At 38.9% G+C, this 21,381-nt stretch overlaps 2 protein-coding genes across 3 annotated transcripts in view; one reads left to right on the top strand and one right to left on the bottom strand.

Annotated features, from left to right (window-relative positions):
- The window catches only part of HMMR (hyaluronan mediated motility receptor), a 43,197-nt gene extending 32,234 nt beyond the window's left edge, over positions 1–10,963 (bottom strand). The window contains exons 1-4 of the mRNA XM_062188716.1: positions 10,856–10,963; positions 3,296–3,394; positions 2,836–2,915; positions 1,413–1,457 (exon numbers count right to left, since the gene is read on the bottom strand). Coding sequence (XP_062044700.1) covers positions 1,413–1,457; positions 2,836–2,915; positions 3,296–3,394; positions 10,856–10,901 — 270 coding nt within the window. The 5' untranslated portion in view covers positions 10,902–10,963. The remainder of the gene's footprint in view (positions 1–1,412; positions 1,458–2,835; positions 2,916–3,295; positions 3,395–10,855) is intronic.
- Positions 10,964–11,267: 304 nt separating this feature from the next.
- NUDCD2 (NudC domain containing 2) lies at positions 11,268–19,442 on the top strand. Of its 2 annotated transcripts, none has more exons than XM_062188720.1 (4): positions 11,268–11,730; positions 14,096–14,144; positions 14,437–14,513; positions 16,779–19,442. In XM_062188720.1, exons 1-4 carry the CDS (start codon positions 11,542–11,544, stop codon positions 16,860–16,862), a joined length of 399 nt encoding a protein of 132 aa, XP_062044704.1. In that variant the 5' UTR covers positions 11,268–11,541; the 3' UTR covers positions 16,863–19,442. The 2 variants fall into 2 exon arrangements, with proteins under 2 accessions (XP_062044704.1, XP_062044703.1); XM_062188719.1 differs by having other exon boundaries at positions 11,276–11,730; positions 14,362–14,513.
- The last annotated feature ends 1,939 nt before the right edge of the window (positions 19,443–21,381 follow it).

Raw genomic sequence — 21,381 nt, forward strand, 5'->3', positions numbered from 1 at the left:
CATTGGCAGAGAAGCAAAGTTGGCAGTGGACAGCTTTGCACAGCTTTGGGAAACACATGGGTTCTTTAGGTCAGCCCTGCTATATAGAAATTATTGCCATGGAGGAAATGCATCATCTATCAAGGATGGTAACTGCTCAGCTTACCACATGTGGTTACTAAGCACTTCAAATGTGATTAATACAATTGAGTTGTTAATTTTGTTTAATCTTATTTATTTTAAAAATAACCACATGGTAAGCTATCATACTAGATAGCACAGCTCTAGGTTATTTCATCCTCGAAGTAGAAATATATTGCAGAGCTATGTATCAAGTAAGCATAAATTTATCATAATGCAACCATCTGCAGGGACTACATGCTCACCAAGCAATTCTCCATCTATGTTTTTTCTTTTTTAAAAAAATTTATTTAACAGATAGAGTTAGACAGTGAGAAAGACAGAGAGAAAGGTCTTCCTTTTCCATTGGTTCACCCCCAAAATGGCCTCCACAGCCGAAGCTACGGCAATCTGAAGCCAGGAGCCAGGTTTCTCCTTCTGGTCTCCCAAGCGGGTGCAGGGGCCCAAGCACTTGGGCCATCCTCCACTGCTTTCCTGGGCCACAGCAGAGAGCTGGACTGGAAGAGGGGCAACTGGGACTAGAACCTGGCGCCTATATGGGATGCTGGCACCGCAGGCAGAGGATTAACCAAAGTGAGCCATGGCACCAGCCCCTCAGATATGTTTTTTCAACATGCATTAGCACACAGCAAGAGCAGGTGCTATCAGCAGATACAAATATTTGATCCGCACATTCAATTGTAATAAACTGATATATTCATCTTTAACTATCAGTTTTTCATTAAGTGGGATATCTTGACATAATAAGCTTGACTTGCCAGCATACTACTACACTGACAGTTTGGACAGGCTCCAAAATACGGTAGCAAACCCAAGGCAGTATTCTGCATATTATGTTTTCCTTACTACAACTCAAACTAAAACAGAATTTCTTTTTTTTTTTTTGACAGGCAGAGTGGACAGTGAGAGAGAGAGAGAGAGAGACAGAGAGAAAGGTTTTCCTTTTGCCTTGGTTCACCCTCCAATGGCCACCGCGGCCAGCGCACCACGCTGATCCGAAGCCAGGAGCCAGGTGCTTCTCCTGGTCTCCCGTGGGGTACAGGGCCCAAGCACTTGGGCCATCCTCCACTGTACTCCTGGGCCACAGCAGAGAGCTGGCCTGGAAGAGGGGCAACCGGGACAGAATCCGGCGCCCCGACTGGGACTAGAACCCGGTGTGCCGGTGCTGCAAGGCGGAGGATTAGCCTATTGAGCCACAGTGCCGGCCAACAGAATTTCTATTTCCTAACTCTATGAAACTCTTTCCATTATATATAAAATTTGTTTTTCAGTAAGTTTAAAGCATTGCTTACCTCTTTTTCTAGTATCTTCACATCTTTATCAGTCTTTTGAGACTCCTGTTTAAAAGAAGAAATACAAACAAATTTAAGTGCTACAAATATCACAACCAAATACGAAAAGATTAAGTGCTCCAAATAGCTAATTTCTATTTTAAATAGTACACTGAGCCTATGACACACTTTGTAGATCACTTTTCTGGCAAATGAAAGAAAAGGTTCCTAAAATCTCAAAATATTTCAAGCTTAAGAGTTTTCAAGCAGGCCAGCATTGTGGTGTAGCAGATACAGATGCTGCCTGTGATTCCTGTATCCCGTTTGGTGCCAGTTTGTGTCCTAGCTGCTCCTCTTCCGACCCAGCTCTCTGCTGTGGCCTGGGAAAGCAATAGAGGATGGCCCAAGTCTTTGGGCCCCTGCTCCCGTGAGGAAGACTCAGAGGAGGCTCCTGGCTCCGGAATGGCGCAGCCCCGGCCATTGCAGCCATCTGGAGAGTGAACCAGTGGATGGAAGACCTCTCTCTGTCTCTACTTCTCTCTGTAACTCTCTCAAATAAATAAAATAAATCTTTAAAAAAATAAAACTAGAATTAAATAACACTAAAAATTTAGATCTTCATTGGTATTGCCACATTTGAAGTGCTCATAGTCACATGCGCTAATCATTTCCATATAGGACAACATAGCTGCATATTATAAAAAAAGAGACAGGTAATCACTAAATGAATGAATAATTAAACTTAACCTTTAGCTTTGACTTTCCAAGTCTAAATCTTTTCTACATTACAATATCTATTAATTTGTTCAACTTAACAAAGTATATCTTGCTTATGAACTAATGGAAACAGTAACAATAGACTGTTCTGTGAGTTCTACCATAAAGTGGTTTAGAATTTAATCAACCACCATTCAATAACAGTTTTTAAGTAGCACTGGAATTTTTCCTGGTTTTTTTTCCCACTAATATCTATCCTTCATCATAAATAAACAAAAACAAAATGACTCAAATGATGGTAGCAAACCAAAGCATCACATTTTTTAAATGCTTTCTAAAAACATAAATTTCATCCATATATAGAAATGACTAAGGGTACATTTAAAAACAGTATATTTAGTAATGACCTGGCAGAAATTTAAAACTTGCTACAGTCATATAACTTCTTTCATTAGTTTATAGACTTATAACTCTCATTTATATGCTGAACCTATCCTAAAAGGCTACAATACAGGTTCAGCATTCTGAATCTAAAAATCCAGAACTTTTTGAGGTTGATATGATGTCCCAAGTGGAAAATTCCACATTTGACTTCATGTGCGAAGCTGAAGACAAAACACAGGCACACTAAAAATATTGAATAATGTATATATAGAACATAATGAAAATTCATATTTAGACTTAGATCCTACCCCAACATACTTGCTGGCATGTAAAAGTTCCTCACCTTTATTCCCGAAGTCTTAACTTTTCTAGCTGAAGCAGGTAAAGTAGTATCCTTGTCAACATTAAGATTTTGTTGAGATTCTACAGAAAAATGAATTGTACAGTTGTTTTATGTTTTTTAACCATATTCAAGACACAATTTCCAAATTTCTTATTCTAAGCACAATGAAGAAATACAAAGTTATTCTTTTCCTGATGGCACATTTCCAAATGATTAGTTGCACAATATTTTTAAACATTTTTAAAACTTTTATAATTTTCCTAATATTTCCTGACATAAAAGTTGAAGTACCAAAAGGGAAACAACATTTCTATTTGACCATTTCATGAATCTATCATCAAAGAAAATTTAAATATAGTTCCAAGCTTACATTTTGAGGAACATTATAGTATTTTCCAATTTAAATATTATTATAACTTGTCAGGTCGTATAACCAGTATTTTATTTTCAGATCTATTACCTTTTTGTCTTTTAAATCTTTGTGATTTCTGAAAGGATACTGGTCCTTTCAATACTTCTGAAGTTTTAACATCATAAGCTCCTGGAGATGGTGCACAACCTGGAGAAAACATAATATATTATATACCACTTAATGTAATTTATGAGCTTAAATTAAAACAGTTCAAGATAAAGTGGATATAAATGTAAAAATGCCATTAATAAACTGCCTCTCCAATTTTTAAATATAACAATAGTATTCATGGGGCTGGTGCTGTAGTTTAGTGGATGCAGCTGCCTCCTGCGCTGCTGGCATCCCATGTGGGCGCTGGTTCAGGTCTCGACTGCTCTACTTCTGATCCAGCTCTCTACTATGGCCTAGGGGAGCAGTGGAAGATGTCTCAAGTCCTTGGGTCCCTACACTTGTGTGGGAGACCTAGAGGAGGCTCCTAGCTCCTAGCTTCAGACGGGTCCAGCCCCAGCCACTGTGACCATGTGGGGAGTGAACCAGGGGATAGAAGACCTCTCTCTCTCTGCCTCTCTTCTCTGTAACTCTGCCTTTCAAACAAATAAATCTTAAAAAAAAAAAAATCCATTTGATATTGTAAAGAAGCCCTCTTTAAAAAAAAAAAAACAAAAAAAACACTTCCTCTTTTTATCAGCTGGTATAAAGGGAAAACAGGCAGTAAATATTAAACACTAAAGAAAAATACGAAATACAGTTTTTAATTAAATACAGAATAAAATACTAACGACAGTTTGGGAAGCACAATATGTAATAAAAAACAAGTAGGCTTTGTTAAGGACGGAATATAAAAATATGTGATGTCAAGTATACTCAAAGAGAGTCAGTGAGGCAATCATCATGGGTTTACTAGAAACAAAGCAATTAAAACTCAACTTTCACATTTAGCCTGAAACAAATATAGTGATAATTCATCTCTGGATAATATCAATACATCAGACCAACTTATGATTCTAAATGTACTTTCATATACAGAAGAAAAGCAACCATATAAAGAACAAATAGAATTTTTTGAATACTTACTAAATGCCAGGTGTTATGCTAAGTATTTTGTAGATATTATTTTATTTAATTCTCATAAGAACCCTATGCAACAATTTACAAATAAGGAAGCTGAAGCTCAGGAAATTTGTAATCATGTTATTCAAACTGTGCTAAACTACATTTCTATGTTCTAGAAGTTTACACACTTCTTATATAACCTCACTTACACAGGTCCCAAATTTGAAGGCAATTCAGAGTGCTTACACATTTGAGATGGGGCCCTCACCACTTACAACAAGAAAAAACATTGCTAGTATTTTCAGCTGACTGGGAACCAACAGAGTAAAACTACTCCATGAGAAGCTATTTACTTCAGTGTAGAATCTCATGCAAATAAATAGAAACACCAAGGAGCTGTGATCATGTGAAGGCAACCACTGATATCCTTGTTTGTCAAATGTCTCTTGGCTGGCATTTAAAAAAAAAAGTAGGGGTGAGCATTGTGGCAGAGCAGGTTAAGTGACTGGGATGCTTGCGTCCCCTCTCAGAGTGTTTGGGATGAAGTCCCACCTTTGCCTCAGAACAAGCTTTCTGTTAATGTACCTGCAAGGCACCATTGATAACCTAAGTACTTAGATTCCTGCCATCTATGTGAGAGACCTTGAAGTAGTTCCTGACTCCTGGCTTTCACCTAGAGCCCTAGCTGTTGTAGGTATGTAGTGGGGTGGGGGTGGTGAAATAGTGATGAAAGATCTATTTACCTCTCTCTGTTTCTCCCTGTCTCTGTCAGTCTTTCAGTTAATTAATAAACATTTCAACGAAATTAACTGAACATTTAAAAAAATCAAAAACTATTTTCAAAGTGAAACACAATTGAAAACAGCAGTGTTACACACATTGTAGCAAAAGTTAGGTAATCAATATTTTATGGAAGTTTTGTTTCAGTCTTTTTTTTTTTTTTAAGATTTTATTTATTTATTTGACAGGTAGAGTTACAGACAGTGAGAGAGAGAGACAGAAAGGTCCTCCCTCTGCTGGTTCGCTCCCCAAATGGCCGCTATGGCTGGAGCTACACCAATCTGAAGCCAGGAGCCAGGTACTTCTTCCTGGCCTCCCATGCGGGTGCAGGGGCCCAAGCACTTGGGCCATCCTCCACTTGCCTTCCCAGGCCACAGCAGAGATCTGGACTGGAAGAGGAGCAACCGGGACTAGAACCCAGCGACCGCATGGGATGCTGGTGCCGCAGGTGGAGGATTAACCTAGTGCACCATGGAGCTGGCCCCTTGTTATAATCTAATCTATAAAAATACATGGGACATCTTAAAAAACTTCATAGATAATGCATATTATGAAAAAAAAGCACAGATTTCAAAATTTTACACCAAAATAAACTCACCTTTTAACTGTACATTTCCATTAACTTGTTTTGAGTATTGATTTTACTTGAAAAGCAGAGGGACAGAGAAAGAGATCTTCTATCCACTTGTTCACTTCTCAAATGGCTACATGGGTCAGGGCTGGGCCAGGCTGAAGCCCGGAGTGAGGAACTCCATTTGGGTCTTATACATGGGTGTCAGGGGCCCAAGTACTTGCATCATCTGTTGCTCTCTCAGGTACATTAAAATCCTCTGGATTGGAAGCAGAGTAGCTAGGACTAGAACCAGTGCTCTGCTATGTGATGCCTGTGTCATAGGCAGAGGGTTAACCTACTATGCCATAACATTGGCCCCTCCACAACGTTCTGAAGTACCACAGTATATGAGGGAGAAATATAAGTCACTTTTTACTCTGGGATATAGTTTTAAAAGTACTTCAGGGACCGGCGCTGCTGCATAGCGGGTGAAGCCCATCCCATAAGGGCGCAGATTCGAGTCCCAGCTGCTCCACTTCAGATCCAGCTCTCTGCTATGGCCTGGGAAAGCAGCGGAAGACGGCCCAAGTGCTTGGGCCCCTGCACCCGTGTGGAAGACCCGGAAGATGCTCCTGGCTCCGGGTTTCAGATCAGCGCTGTTCCAGCCGTTGTGGCCAACTGGGTAGTGAACTAGCAGATGGAGGACCTCCCCCCCCCCCACCTCTCCTTCTCTCTCTGAGTAACTCCAACTTTCAAATATATAAATAATAATTTTTTTTTAAAGTACTTCAGTGTGCTTTCACCAGTTCTAAGCAAACCATACAAATTCTTTTTAGGATAGAGTTAAGTTTCCATTTTTCTATACAAAATGAAGATCATTTTTAAGTATAGACACAAGGACTCTAATCTTGGGAGCTTTCAAATCTAAATGCAGTCAATAAAAGGTATAGGTAGTGGTTTTCTAAAAACAGAAGAATTTCAAAAGGAAGCACAGAATTCACTGGGCTAAGTTCAAAAACAGTATTAATCTTGGCTATTTCAAGATTACCAAACCTCACAAACTATTTATATTCTGGGGTAAGCAGTAGGGTCAGAGGGGTTCCCTAAAATCAGGCTAAGTGTGGCACATCTTTATTTAATCGAGACCGGGGTGAGAAGGTAAAAGGGAACACACTGTATTTTAAAGCAAAAAGGAGACCAGGATAAAACTGCCGCCACTTTCGGTAATTCTGCCTATTTAGACGATGAAGGGGTTGCTCTGATGCACAGCCAATTGTTATTTTCCTTTGCTCTGTTCTTAGAGATGCTTCTGTGGAAAAATGTGAGAAGCACTGCTCTAGCCTCAGTAAGCAGCAAAAAACAAAACAAAGCAAAGCAAAACATGTTGAATTCTAGTATTCTAGTATGTCACAGGATCTACCTTATCAAAGAGAATAAAGGTCAGCAAACGATAGTGACTAACCAGTGTCATGCACATTGAGAAATATTAAGACCATACTTAAATCTTCCTTCAATATTTCCAAAAGTCAAAAAACAGTTCTGCGGATATACATTCAAGAACTAGGTTAAATCCAGGCTGTATATATTTAGCAACACTGTGAGAGTATGGTATACGCTATTTTTATGTTCTAGGTATTTTTCTTACTAACACTCAAAAATTTATTACATCATACATATGACTCATTAGGAACCCAGTTGGGAGGGGAACATCAGATAAAAGAAACCAGCTAGCTTGAAGGATTATAAGCTTTCTGGGGTAATTTATACATTCAGCAAAAATCATCCAAAGCTAACATAGGAGTCAATATTTGCTTGCAAACAAAATATTTCACACATTAAATAAAAACTTCAAATTTCCAAACTGTATTTTCTTCTTCCACTAGAACGGAAAACCAACCTTCCATTTTGCCTGGCTAACTCTCATTGATCCATCAGATTTTAGCCTAAATGGCACCTCTTCTAGTTTTATCTAATCCCCAAAACAGGCTATCTAATCCCCATAGCAGGCTATCCATATTGATCCTATTACAGAATTTCTCAGTTTTGTAATCATCTATTTATCAACCTTCCACATTAAACAAAACTGCTTGAAGCTAGGGAAATTTCAATCACCCCAATACTTAGCTCACAGATTCAGTTTAGCAGTATGGAAAATACATTAAAGTGTTGGAGATTTAAGATTAGTCATAGCTTTTTAATTTTACTTGCTTATTTGGTAAAGATTTGTTTATTTAAAAGCCACAGTTTACAGAGAGAGAGGGAAAAACAAAGAGTGAAATCTTCTATATGCTGGTTCACTCTCCAGATTGCCACAACAGGCTGGACTGGGCCTGGCTGAAGCCAGGAGCCAGAAGCTTCAATTGGGTCTCCCACATGGGTGCAGGGGACCATGTGCTTGGGCCATCTTCCACTGCTTTTCCCAGGTCATTAGCAGGGAGGCTGGATTGGAAGTGGAGATGCATGAACATAAACTGGCACCCATATGGGACAGCAGTGTTGCAGGTGGTGGCTTCACCTGCTACGTCACAACTCCCGTCCTGATTTAATTTTTTAAATACTTTGAGTGGCAGGAAGATAAAGACACAGAGGAAAAGACAGACAAGAGAGCCCCAATCTGCTGGCTCATTCTTCAAATGTCTTTAAGCTGGGAACTGAATACAGATCTTCCAGCTGAGTGGCAGGAACCCAACTACCTGGGTCATCATCTGCTGCCGTTCAGGAGCCATATTAACAGAAAGCTGTAATCAGGAGCAGAGTACTCTGACAAGGGATGCGGTCATTTTAATCCAGGTTAAAAACTTGTCGTGGGAATAGTTTTTTAATCAGGCAGATCTGGGTTCAAAGTCAGCCTATCAACAGACATCACTGAGGCTGGCATTGTGGCATGGTGGGTTAAGCAGTCACTTGTGGTGCCAATAAGTGGCAGTTTGACTCCTATCAGCTCTGCTTCCAATCTAGCTTCCTGCTAATGTGGCTTCCACAGCAGCAGATGAGATCCATGTGCTAACCACAAGGGAGACCTGGATGGAATTTCTGGCTCCTGGTTTTGGCCTGGCTGCTATTATGGCCATTTGGGGGAGTGAACCAGCAAATGGAAGATCTCCCTCCCTCTCTCTCTCTCTGCCTTTCAGATAAATAAGTCTAATTAAAAAAAAAAAACAAAAACAAAACAAAAACAAAAACAAAAAAACAAAACAAAAAAAAAACCCCAAAAACCAGACATCACTATATGCCACATACATTTAGACACAGGGAGAGAGAAGGAATAAGAACATAATAATCACCCCTTTTCCAGTGTAACTTTAAAAAGCCCTGGAAAGTTACTTTTATTTTAAGCTCAGATCCTTCATTCATGAAGCAGGAATAAAAAGTAGTACTTCATGCTATTGTGGGGATTTGTGGAATGAAATATCACCATAATGTCTGACACATTCTGAGCATTAAATAAGTAACTCTCATCATTCCCAAAACTGTGAGCCTGAAATACTGTAGGATTGGTATTAATTCTACTTAAAACCACATCGGTGAAAGAACTTAGAGTTGGTTTTTTGACTATCTGGGAAATAACATGACCCCTGAATCCTTTAAGGAAGTAAGACTGTGCTGACCTACTTGCTCACTTGGCCTACACTTGTGAGCAGAGCTGTGCACACTTCCAGTTGCAAGTGGGCTGAAAAAAATCACTAATGCAAAGAGTGACCATTAACTAGGATATACTATAATGGATTGATCATAGGTGTTTCTCTCTACTACTTACTGGCTACTCAGTAGTTTTCTCATCTGTACAAGGAGCACAATATCAGTATTTTGTTGAACTGGCTGTTGAAAGAAATAAACAAGATCTGATACAGCTAATCTTAGCAGTCCCATACACAGCTAGCATCCACTAAATGATTTTTGCCTACAACCACATCTAAGTCTCTGCTTCTTGTGCTTCTGTACTGCAGTGGTTAAAAGCAAGGAAGAATAGGGCAGGTTTTGTGTCACTGCGGGTTAAGCTGCTGCCTACGGTGCTGGCATCTAATATGGGCATCGATTCGAATCCTGGCTGCTCCACTTTCCATCAAGCTCCCTTCTAATGTGCCTGGGAAAAACAGTTGAGAATGACACCCAAATGGGAGACCTAGATGAAGCTCCTGGCTTCAGCCTGGCCCAGCCTTAGCCATTGCAGCCATTTGGGAAGTGAACCAGCAGACGGAAGACTCTGTCTCTCCGTCTTTCCATATAACTCTGCCTTTCAAGTAAATAAAATAAGTCTTAAAAAATAAATAAATAAAAGAAAGAATTCAGGGTGTGATTCCCTATCTCAGTTTTGACAAGTTGATTGTTTAACAAAAGGAGTAAATTTAAGTACCAGAGTTTTTATCATCAAAATAACAAATAGAATGCTATCCTAGAATCGTGGGGAACTAAAAAAGAGCTGCTGATCAATGTAAATACTTAGTATGGACCCTGAAGTACATGGTAAGTGGTCAGTATTGACACTCATTACTTCACTTTTAGTGTTTTCAGTAAGTGGTACTGCTGTTACTTTAAACCAGTGAACGGTCTTTATCAACTTTAAATCGTTTGAAAAAAATGTTAATTTCTAGTTAACAGATTCAATACATTTCATAAATACAACTGGACGAATATAATAATTTTCCCTCCTTCCTACTTTTTTCATATTTTGATATATATTTAAATTTACACTAAAGGGCTTAACTGTCCACCAAATAAAGTTCAAGAGTTAAAAAGCAAAAAGATTCTAGTTTAGTGGGACTATGGAAAGATGACCACTTCACCCCTATACAATAAATTATAAAGTAAGCACAGATCATTAAAATCAATCTTTCTTCTTTAATGTCCAAATGGACTATCTAAAAGAAATCCTCAGGGTCACAGGAAAATACTCAACTGCTGTAATCAGCGAGGACTTTCCGGTCTTGGCTAACAGCTACCAACGCCTCATCGCCATTCCCTCAGCTGACTCTGAATTCTCCTCAGGGCTGTCTTGACAATCTCCCGCTTGGCTGTAAGTTCCATGGAGCAGGGTCTCCTCTCCGTACTCTACGCTTCGAGAGTAGTGCTTGCTTATGTGACAGATTCTTATACATAGCTGAGAAAAGTAAACTATCGGAGCCCTATCCCAGCCTTAAATTCGCCTCCTCCTTGCCTCCCAGGTACAGAACCAAGAGGCAAAGGGAGGGTCTCCGCTTCCCCGTTCCTCCCCCAGTACGCACCGGAAGGGTCATTGAATCGTTTCAGGGGTGCCTTAGGAAAGGACATGCCGACAACCCAGTCCACAAACCGAACGCCACCGACACTCGCCGACAACTGACTTCAAATTCTTGCTGTCTTTTCGTTTAAAATTCAAACCTCCCCCTACATCCCCCGCCCACGACCTGCGTTAGCCAATTGGAATACTAAAACCGTGGCTGGACCAATCGCCCATGGGAAACAAGAATGAGCATGCGTACTAGGTTCGTGCTGCGTCCAATTAGGAAGCCTGTGAGTTTTCGTTACCAGCCAATAGCAGACTACTACTGTTTCCTGCCGTCTGCCCAGTCATTGATGGCGTTACTGAATTGTAGTAGCAGCCTTTGCGCAAGCGCACTGAGAAGTCTGAGCGTGCATTCTGGCGTCACATAGGTGACAGTGTTGCGAGTTCCTGCCTCACTGATTCCCAGTGTATCCCAATGTTCTTTGGGCGGCAACATTTCTGGATTTCACTTCTTTCAATCTGGGTCTTTTCAGCGTCCTAAATGGCCACTGAAAGGAAAAGACGACCACACACCGAGGAACCCATTTGGGTTCCTGCGCATGTGCAGTGACCCGAGCGGAGGGTCCCGGACGTGAACTGGGCGTGGGGCTTCTGCGCGTGCGCTCGGCTTGCTCGGTGCTGCTTGTGCCTGGAGGCGACGGGAGCATGTCGACCCCGTTTGAAGAGCGCAGCGGGGTGGTTCCGTGCGGGACGCCGTGGGGCCAGTGGTACCAGACCCTGGAGGAGGTGTTCATTGAAGTTCAGGTGCCGCCAGGCACTCGCGCCCAGGATATCCAGTGCGGCCTGCAGAGCCGGCATGTGGCGCTGGCCGTGGGTGGCCGCGAGATCCTCAAGGTAGCGGCAGGTCGGAGCTTGTGCTCCTTTCCCTCATCCCGACCTTTTTAAATGTACGAGCCCTGGAAGTTCATCGTTTCTGTAGAACGGCTTTTCGGGGCCGGACGGCTCCTCGGATTGGCAGAAAGAGAAAACAGTGAACTGTTCCTGGTTGTTGGTCTAGTCGGAGCAAGTCCTGGCTTGTGGCAATTTGAGCTCCTTTTTCTGCTTTATTTCCAAACCAAGTCAGGCTGCCACTTTTAATTCCTCTGAGGGTCTTCAGCTAGGAATAGACTAACCAGATTTTTGTAGGAACAAGTATTTATCGTACATATGACAGGCACTTATCAAGGGGACAGGAGGAGAGCCAGACAGATGGGGTTCCTGCCCCAAAGAGCATAGCTTTTTGTGGGGAAGTTTAACCGGGTGGAACAAAGGACGTAGATGATGGGGTGTAGGGTGACATCAGAGATGATGTCAGGTAATTCATTTTCTCACTTAAATTCGAAAAATGCAATATGTTTGTGGAATGTTCAAGCAAATGTTGAAGAGATGTGTGAAGAAAATAATATCCCTTTTATTATTTTAACCAGTGTCCTTTAGATCCAGGACTTGTGCTTCGCGTATTAAGGCTCAACTTAAACTCAGTTAACCAGTTAGAATTAAATTTCCTCCTCAGATGCCAGCGATGTTGGACTTCAGTGTCTTGGTGCCAGGAAGCAGCTGGATAGAAAAACGTTGCTCCACTCGTGTTCTGTTTTCATAACCTTGTGCAAAAGGTTATTAAGTGTCTCTAAGTCGTCTCAAGATGTGACTGTTATAATAGTTTCTCATAGAACTGTTGTGAGCATTACAAGTGCCAGTGATGAATGAAGACTTTGGAGTAGTGCCCAGTGTGTAGTAAATTGACAGTACACCTTAGCTATTCTACGTATATAGATAGAACTGCCCTGAGTACTTCAGAGGATTCAAGTGAAAGATGTTGACTGTATTAGCTGAATCCTAATAACTTTTCTGAAGGGTTTTACATTTTTTTTTTATCTGAGGGATGATTTGAAATTACAATTGAAATTTACTTTAGGGGCAGGCATCCTGGCATTCTATGCTGGCATCCCATATGGTGCAGGTTGCTGTCCCAGCCACTGCACTTCTCGTCCAGCTCTCTGTTGATGTGCCTGGAAAAGCAGCAGAAAATGGCCCAAGTGCTTGGACCCCTGCACCCACGTTGGAGCCCTGGAAGAAGCTCTTAACTTAAGCCTGGCCCAACCCCAGTAGCTTCTGCCAGCTAGGGAGTGAACCAAAGGATGTAATCTCTTTGTGTCTCTCCCTCTCTCTCTGCAAGTTTGTCTTTCAAATATATTAGTAAACCTTAAGAAAAAAAATGAATCTAATAATAATAACAGTAACTTTGGGAATTTAGCAATACCTCTAGGATTTTAAATGTACATACTATTAGGATTTCTTTATTATTGATAAATCAGAAGCTATGTATATTTTGCTGAGATTTTCATTTCATGCTACTTAAATTTGGCAGCAAATTAAAATGAGTTTGAGCTTACTGACTCACTTAAAATTATATTTTGGTTTCTTGCTAAATGAACTGTCACAGCTCATTTGATGTCCTATCTACAGCTTAAACAATTTTTAGTTGCTAATTGCACAACAGACAATCAGTTTTTAAAAGACTACTGGACATGTTTATTTATTTATTTTTGAAAGGCAGAGAGAGAGATGTCTTCCATCTGCTGGTTCACTCCCAGATGTCCACAACTGCCAGGGCTGACATGAACTGAAACTGGGAGACAGCAATTCCATCTGTATCTCCCGCATGTGTGTCAAGGACTCAAGTTAGTGAGCCGTTATCTGCTGTCTTCCAGGAGGTGCATTAGCAGGAAACTGGATCAGAAGCAGAGTAATAGGGACTGGAACAAGGCAACTAACTCCGCTTAATGGTAGTGGGCATCCTATGCTATGACTTAATTAACCCTTTCCCCCATGATACCTGCCTCTAAAAGTATACTTTAAAATACAGCATTTCTTCTTAGCTTTAGAGTTCCTTTCTCGTAGTTTATTTTCATTGGTGAAATTTCAAGACTTCAGATGTTAACTTCACATTTGACCAGTGAGTAATCAGTAGTATTTCTAAATTGTAAAAATTAAGAAGCCTGTTTTTTTTTTTTTTTTTTAAAGAACCTGGTGGTGGAAGTATTACAGTGTAACTTAAGCTCTATTTCACTCTGTAGGAGGAAGCATAGGGTTCAATTCAGAAATGTGATAAAATGGTACAGATATGGATTAGATAGGAAAATAACTATGTTAATCATGAAAGCTTTATAGAAATTAATGCAATGCTTTGTTTTTAATACTTTATATGTTTATTTTTCAGGGCAAACTCTTTGATTCTACTATAGCTGATGAAGGCACATGGACTTTGGGTAAGAGTGATCTACCATAATCCTCAGAAACTTACAAAATTAACTTTTACCTTGGGTCTTAATTTTGTATTAGGTACTTTTGTATTTGCATTTTTGAAAGATACAGTAATAGAACTGTGTTGAAATAGTTGTATGTCAGGATCACCTAATGATTGATGAAAAATATAAAACTTAATGATGGACTAATGTTTTTATTTGTGGTGGTGTTTTACTTTAGAGGATAGAAAAATGGTTCGTATTGTTCTTACAAAGACAAAGAGAGATGCAGCAAATTGTTGGACGTCTCTTCTAGAATCAGAATATGCAGCTGATCCCTGGGTGCAAGACCAAATGCAAAGAAAACTTACATTAGAGAGATTCCAGAAAGAAGTAAGTCAGATGGATATATGAATACGTGCTTAAATATCTGAAAAATCATTGAATACTTTTCATTATTTGAAATTAAAATTCAAGTGTGGTTATAAAAGTTGCAGAAATTCTTAAATTACCTTTTTAAGTAAATGATTACAAAAATATATAGATTTAATTTTTAAAAAGTTTTCTTGAGAGTAATTTATTTTTATTGCTATTATTTCTGAAATAAACTTTGCTTAATATGCATCAGTAATTTATAAATAAATTCTTACATCAGTGTACACTTATGTAGGTTAAAAAAGTGAAAGGCTCCTTTACTGTCACCTTTCCTGTTCCATTCTTCCATTCTACTCTCATTTCATATATTGACTTCTTTGGTAGGTTATTTTCTTTTTGACGTAAATGGGGGAATCACACTGAGTTTATTGTTATTCATGTTTTTTTTAATTAATGGCGTTTCTTGGCTCTTTCTTAAGTAGTACAAACAGCTAAAACTCATTCCTTTCAACTGCTTCAGAGTCTTCTCTAGTTTGGATGTAACATAATTATTTTGTTAACTGTCGTCCTTTCCATTGTCAACTTTAAACAAGGGTTGTCATTTGAAACTACTGAAGTGTTCAAGTAGATAGCTTTAAGATAGATTTCTTTGGGAAAAATTACTAGATCAAAGCATTTTTAAAGTTTTGATGGTTTCCAAATTGTATCTGTAGCCTAGGCTTTTCTACTGAATTTTGGGTTCTATATCCAAATGCCTACTCAACATCTCCACTTGGCTTTTCTTTCTTTTTTTTTTTTTTTAAGATTTATTTTATTTATTTGAAAGACAGAGTTACAGAGAGAGTTAGAGAGGTCTTCCATCTGCTGGTTCACTCCACAGATGGCTGCAACGGCTGGAGCTTCGCCAATCCAAAGCCAGCAGTCAGGAGCTTCTTCCCAGGCTCCTACATGGGTGCAGGGGCCCAAGGACTTGGACCATCTTCTACTGTTTTCCCAGGCCATAACAGGGAGCTGGATCGGAAGAGGAGCAGCCGGGACTGGAACTGGCGCCCATATGGGATGCCAGGGCTTCAGGCCAGGGCATCAACCTGCTGCGCCACAGCACCAGACCCCTCCACTTGGCTTTTCTATCAGACATATTTTATTTATTTTCAAAGCATTAGAGAAGGGGAGAGACAGAGAAGGAGGTTTTCTATCCACTGATTCACTCCCCAGATGACTGCAATGGCCAGGCGTGGGCCAGGCCAAAGCCAGGATCCAGGAACTTCTTTCAGATTTCCTATGTGCTTCTTCCGAGCACTTGGGCCATCCTCCATTGTTTTCCCAGGCACTTTAGCAGGGAGCTGGGTCAAAACTGGAACAGCTGCAACACAAACTGGCACTTGTATGGGGTGTTGGCATTTCAGGAGGTGGTTTAACCCTCTCTGCCACAATGCTGGCCCCATGTTTGCTGTTTCTTGAAATGCTAACCCATTCCTTTACTGTCTTTTAGCTAGAATGCTCTTTTGTCTTGGCTAACTTCTTCACTGTTTTCAAGTCATTGCGCAATGAAGCATCCTTTAATTATCTCATTAAAATACTGCAGTTTTCTCCTGTTCTGTTACTCTATACTACTTTTTTTTTTTTTCCGTTTAGCTCTTACCAACTTTTAACAAACTAGATCAGGGTGGCAAACTATGGTCCATTGGTCATATACAACCTACTGCCTGTTTTTTGTAGGTAAAGTTTTACCAGAACAATCTGGTAATATTAACTTATACTATAGTTCATATAGTATTTTCATACATTAGTTTGTGAGAGGGCCTGCAAAGGCTAAAATATTTATTACTGGTTATTTATAGAAAACTTTGCCAACTCTTGCACTGGTAATTTATGGTTAAATAAATGAACTTGCTCAACAAAAAAGCTAAAGCTTAAGGTAGCATTTTATAATTAAATTATAAAAATTAAATATGTTAATGTACATGTAACTCTTAAACTCTTTGTGGTATATATAGCAAGCTCTCAAAAGTTGCTAGATATTAAAATATTTTTACACAACTGATAATGAACTGTGTTTTCCCATACACTCGCCAGCATTATAATAGACATGTTGAGACTTCTAAATACTCATACATCTGAAAGTTGAAAGATACTTCATAATTTTAAATTCCATTTTGGTGACTATGGTGAAGTTTGATGTCCTTTCATGTATTTATTGGCCATTTATATCTTTTTTTGGTGAATTGCCAGGTCATACTAATATTTTTCCTTACTTTTTTATAATTTTTTCATCTCCTTTAGAATCCTGGTTTTGACTTCAGTGGAGCAGAAATCTCAGGAAACTACACTAAAGGTGGACCAGATTTCTCAACCCTTGAGAAATAACCAGTGTTTTTGCTGCATTCTGTGGATCCTAGCAGATGTTTAATCAATGAAGCAGATCATGAGGCAGAAGGAAAATATGGATGCCTCCAATTAACAAATGGAAAATATATTTAATTATGGTTCTAAAAATTGCATTCAAATATGATTTATGTAGGAAACATGTACTCTGGGAACTATTCTATGAATATATGGTAACTTTTTTTGGACTTGTTTTTGCTCAGCATGAAGTTTTATATATTGCATTTTACTAATTTCATATTAATTGTATTTTTAATACAAAAAACCTTAGGTTACAGATCATGTGAAATGAAAGGGTGCCTTCAAGGAAATTTTTTTTTTTTTTGATAAGTGTGACACAGGAATAATGTTCAATAAACTTTTCTATATAGGAATTGTGTACCCCTTTTTCTAAGTATACTAACTCATGCAGGAAATTATAGTACTGAAAAAATTTTAAGGCAAGATAAAAATCCACAAAATATTTTGAGTAAGTTTTAAGAGTTAATGAGAATTTCTTCATTAGTGTATTATTCTTAGATTATATCAAGAAATTAAAAAATAGTGTAAAAACATATCAGCAGAAGTGGGTTAATAAAGAGAAGCATCTAAGTAAGTATTATTGGGCAGGTCTTTTGTCAGTGGAGAAAGCATATTAAGGTCATTGATTGCTAGTGGTATTATTTTGACCTTCATTAATCCAGACATACAAGAGGAAATCATTGAAATTTTATTTCAGCCTTTTTTAATTCCTAAAAAATTAATTTCTGAGACGTAATCTCAAATGCACAGAAAACATGCAGTAAGTAAATTACATAGATTTTTTTTTTCTTCCTGAACCATTTGTGAATAAGTTGAGGACATGATCACCTCTGAATAACCTAGAGTGCATTTGCTTCAAAGAAGGACATTATCTTACATAACTGCAATGCAGCTGTTAAAATCAGGAAGTCTAATATTTAATTAAATTTAAGCTATGCATTCTTGGCAGTTGTTAAAGAAATGACCATGTGTTATTACATCCTATCATGGATTAATAATTTGAATTTATCTCATTTCCAGTGGTAGTATTTAGATCACAGATTAAGGTAATATCTGTCAGACTTCTTTGTAAAGTTCCTTTTTATGTTTATAGTTATTTTGTGAACAGATAGTTCTAAAATACTATTTTTTTTCGCATCAGAATTTGAATCTATTTATACCTCTGTGGATTCATGATTTTCTATTTTATTCTATGGCTTAAAAGTCTATTCTTATTACTTTGATGCTCATAATTGTTATACATTTGTACTATTCTAAGTGGCTTCTGTGTCCTTTTGTGATGTTCCTTTCTTTATTTGTCTTTATTATTTGATTTCTTGTTTTCTGGCAAGATATCCCAGATTCATTATGTTTTCTCTGTGCCAGCCTAAGAATCAGTCATTCTTTTCCAAGAAGTCTGGGTTACACTTTAGATAATAAAGGTATTTGAAAGTGAAGATCTAGGTACTAATGTGTAATTGCTGTTGGTGTGCATTAGTAATGCATATATTTATATCTATATTTCTGTATAAATGTATTGAAAGCTGAGTTCACAGTTAAGCTTTCAGTTCTAATACTAGGAGGTTGATTTTTGTTTTCTTCCTTTCCATATTTATAACTTCCTTCAATAGCAATGAGAAACCTGATTCCTACTCTTGATATCTTTGACTCTGCACTGTAGGTCGTCTCATTATCTTCCCAGGGAAATAAATGCTTTCCTTGCTCTGTGAGACTCCAACATCCTATGCCAAACAAAAATGTGTTCTCCTCACCCTGTTTGGTTCTTAAACACCCAACCTGTGCCTCTCACTATAACCCATCTACCCTGTCATGCTGATCTTACTCATTTTATATAATAATTTTCAGAATGAGTTGTTTAGAAATAATTTTTTAATTGACTTATCTTTTGGACATTTAAAAAATATTTGGAACATATACATACATTAATATTAGCATCCTGGTGTATGCTTTAGTAAATTTTAGCAGAAGTATAGATATATGTAAATACTTTCATGTTCAGGATATTGAACAGTTCAATCACCATAAAAAATGCCTTTCTTCTATCTCTTTGAAGTTACTCTACTTCTAGCCCATAAACCTTGGAAACCATGGCATAGTCTTTATAGATTTGTCTTTTAAGCAATATAAATGGAATCATATAATCTTAAAAATAGCTTTATTGAGACATAATTCATAGACATTTATCCATTTACAGTATATGATATATAGTATATGCAATCACTGACTTTATCTTAAATAGAAACTTTTTAGTTACTATCCCGCTCTTTTCCCCCACATCCCTTGCCAGCGAAACAACTACAAATATACTTTCTGTCTCAGAGTTCCCTGTTACGGACATTCATATACATGGAACTATATGTGGTCTTTGGTGACTTGCTTTCACTTAATGTGTCAGTGGTTCAACCATGTTCTAGCACATAATACTTAGTCGGGTACTACATTGCATGGCTGTTATCACATTTGTATATTCATTTGTAAGTTAGAGTATTTCCTCCTTTAGAGTATGCTGAATAATGCTGTTATAAACATTTGTGTGCAAGTTTTTAATGTGCATATGTGTTTTCATTTCTAACTAGGAGGAACCTAGTTGGCATGGATGTTAGAAGTGTTTTCCAAAGTTGCTACATCATACTCCCTCCAGCAGTATACAAGGGTTCAGTTTTGCCACATGATTGTCAGCACTTGTTATTACCTGCCTTTTTGATTCTAAGTATTCTTGTGGATACTTAACTAATAACTTTGTGGTTTAGATTTGCCTTTCCCTGATGATTAATTTTGCCAACCATTCTTGTGCTTATTGACCATTTGTGTATCTTTCACTGAGAAATATTTATTCAAATCCTTTGTCCACTTATTAATCGGGCTGTCTTCCTCAGTAGTAACAGTTCTTTATTCTTTTTTTTTTAAAGATTTATTTATTTATTTGAAAGAGTTAACACAGAGAGAGGAGAGGTAGAGAGAGAGGTCTTCCATTGCTGGTTCACTCCCAAATTGGCCAGAACAGCCGGAGCTGCGCCAGGAGCCTCCTCTGGGTCTTCCATGTGGGTGCAGGGGCCCAAGAACTTGGGCCATCTTCTACTGCTTTCCCAGGACATAGCAGAGAGCTTGATTGAAAGTGGAGCAGGCCGGCGCCGTGGCTTAACAGGCTAATCCTCCGCCTTGCGGCGCCGGCACACTGAATTCTAGTCCTGGTTGGGGCGCCGGACTCTATCCCGGTTGCCCCTCTTCCAGGCCAGCTCTCTGCTATGGCCCGGGAAGGCAGTGGAGGATGGCCCAAGTGCTTGGGCCCTGTACCCGCATGGGAGACCAGGAGAAGCACCTGGCTCCTGGCTTCGGATTAGTGAGATGCGCCGGCCGCAGTGGCCATTGGAGGGTGAACCAATGGCAAAAGGAAGACCTTTCTCTCTGTCTCTCTCTCACTATCCACTCTGCCTGTCAATAAAAAAAAAAAAAAGTGGAGCAGCCAGGACCTGAACCAGCGCCTATATGGGATGCTGGCCCTGCAGGCAGTGGCTCTACCTGCTATGCCACAGTAATGGCCCCCTCTTTATATATTCTAATACAAGTACCTTATCAGATTTGTGATTTATAAGTACTTCCTGCTATTCTGTAAATCCTTTTTACTTTGTTGATATCTTTTAGAGTGCTGAAGTGTTTATTGAAGTTTTAATTCATCATATCAGTGGATAATGCTTTGTGAAAATTTTTGCTTTTTTTAATGTATCTGGGAAGCAGACTGTGCATAACAGAGTGTACTCATCCACTGGTTTACTTCCCAAATTCCTCCAACCTCCAATCAGGGTTGGAGGCAGGAGCCAGAAACTTACCCCAGGTCTCCCACGTGTGTGGCAGGGGCTCAACCCCTTGAGCAATCACTGCTTACTCCTTGTCTGCATTCAGGGGAACAGAGTCAGAACTGCCTTCGATAATGCGGCCCAGACACTCTGATATAGGTTGTCTTAATTGCTAGTTTAAACACTTGATCTGGATCATGCTTTGGATGTCATAATAGAACTTCTGTAACCTCTGGTCTAAGGTTTTTGGCTTGTTTTTTTCATTTTTCTGCAAGTTTTATGATTTTGTGTTTTTTGCTGCGATCTATGACCTATTTTAAGTTAGTATTTTTGTAAGCTGTGAAGTTTAGGTGCAGGGCATTTTTTCTTTTATATGGTTATCCAGTTGTCAAAATCATTTGTTGAGGGCTATCCATTCTCCCACTGAATTGTCTTGTATCTGTCAACAATTACTTGTTACCTATGTGAATCTGTTTGGACTCCATTGACCTGTATGTCCTTTCATCAGTACCGTACTGCCTTAATTGTTGTTTTATGTTATCTTAAAATTCAATAGCATTAGTTTTCAAACTTCATTTTTCAAAGTTGTCCTTTCATTTCTTTACTTTTCTACATAACATTTACAATCAGCTAAACTAGGCGTGGGCATTTAGCATGCAGTTAAGACACCACTTGGTATGCCCATG

Source organism: Lepus europaeus, chromosome 4 (genome assembly GCF_033115175.1).
Source record: "Lepus europaeus isolate LE1 chromosome 4, mLepTim1.pri, whole genome shotgun sequence".
Classification (NCBI taxonomy): domain Eukaryota; kingdom Metazoa; phylum Chordata; class Mammalia; order Lagomorpha; family Leporidae; genus Lepus; species Lepus europaeus.

Coding starts and splice junctions, on each gene's coding strand:
- NUDCD2 (XM_062188719.1), top strand. CDS start 11,542: ATGTCGACCCCGTTTGAAGAGCGCAGCGGGGTGGTTCCGTGCGGGACG. Junction 11,731..14,095: donor GTGGCCGCGAGATCCTCAAG/GTAGCGGCAGGT, acceptor TTTATTTTTCAG/GGCAAACTCTTTGATTCTAC. Junction 14,145..14,361: donor TGAAGGCACATGGACTTTGG/GTAAGAGTGATC, acceptor GTTTTACTTTAG/AGGATAGAAAAATGGTTCGT.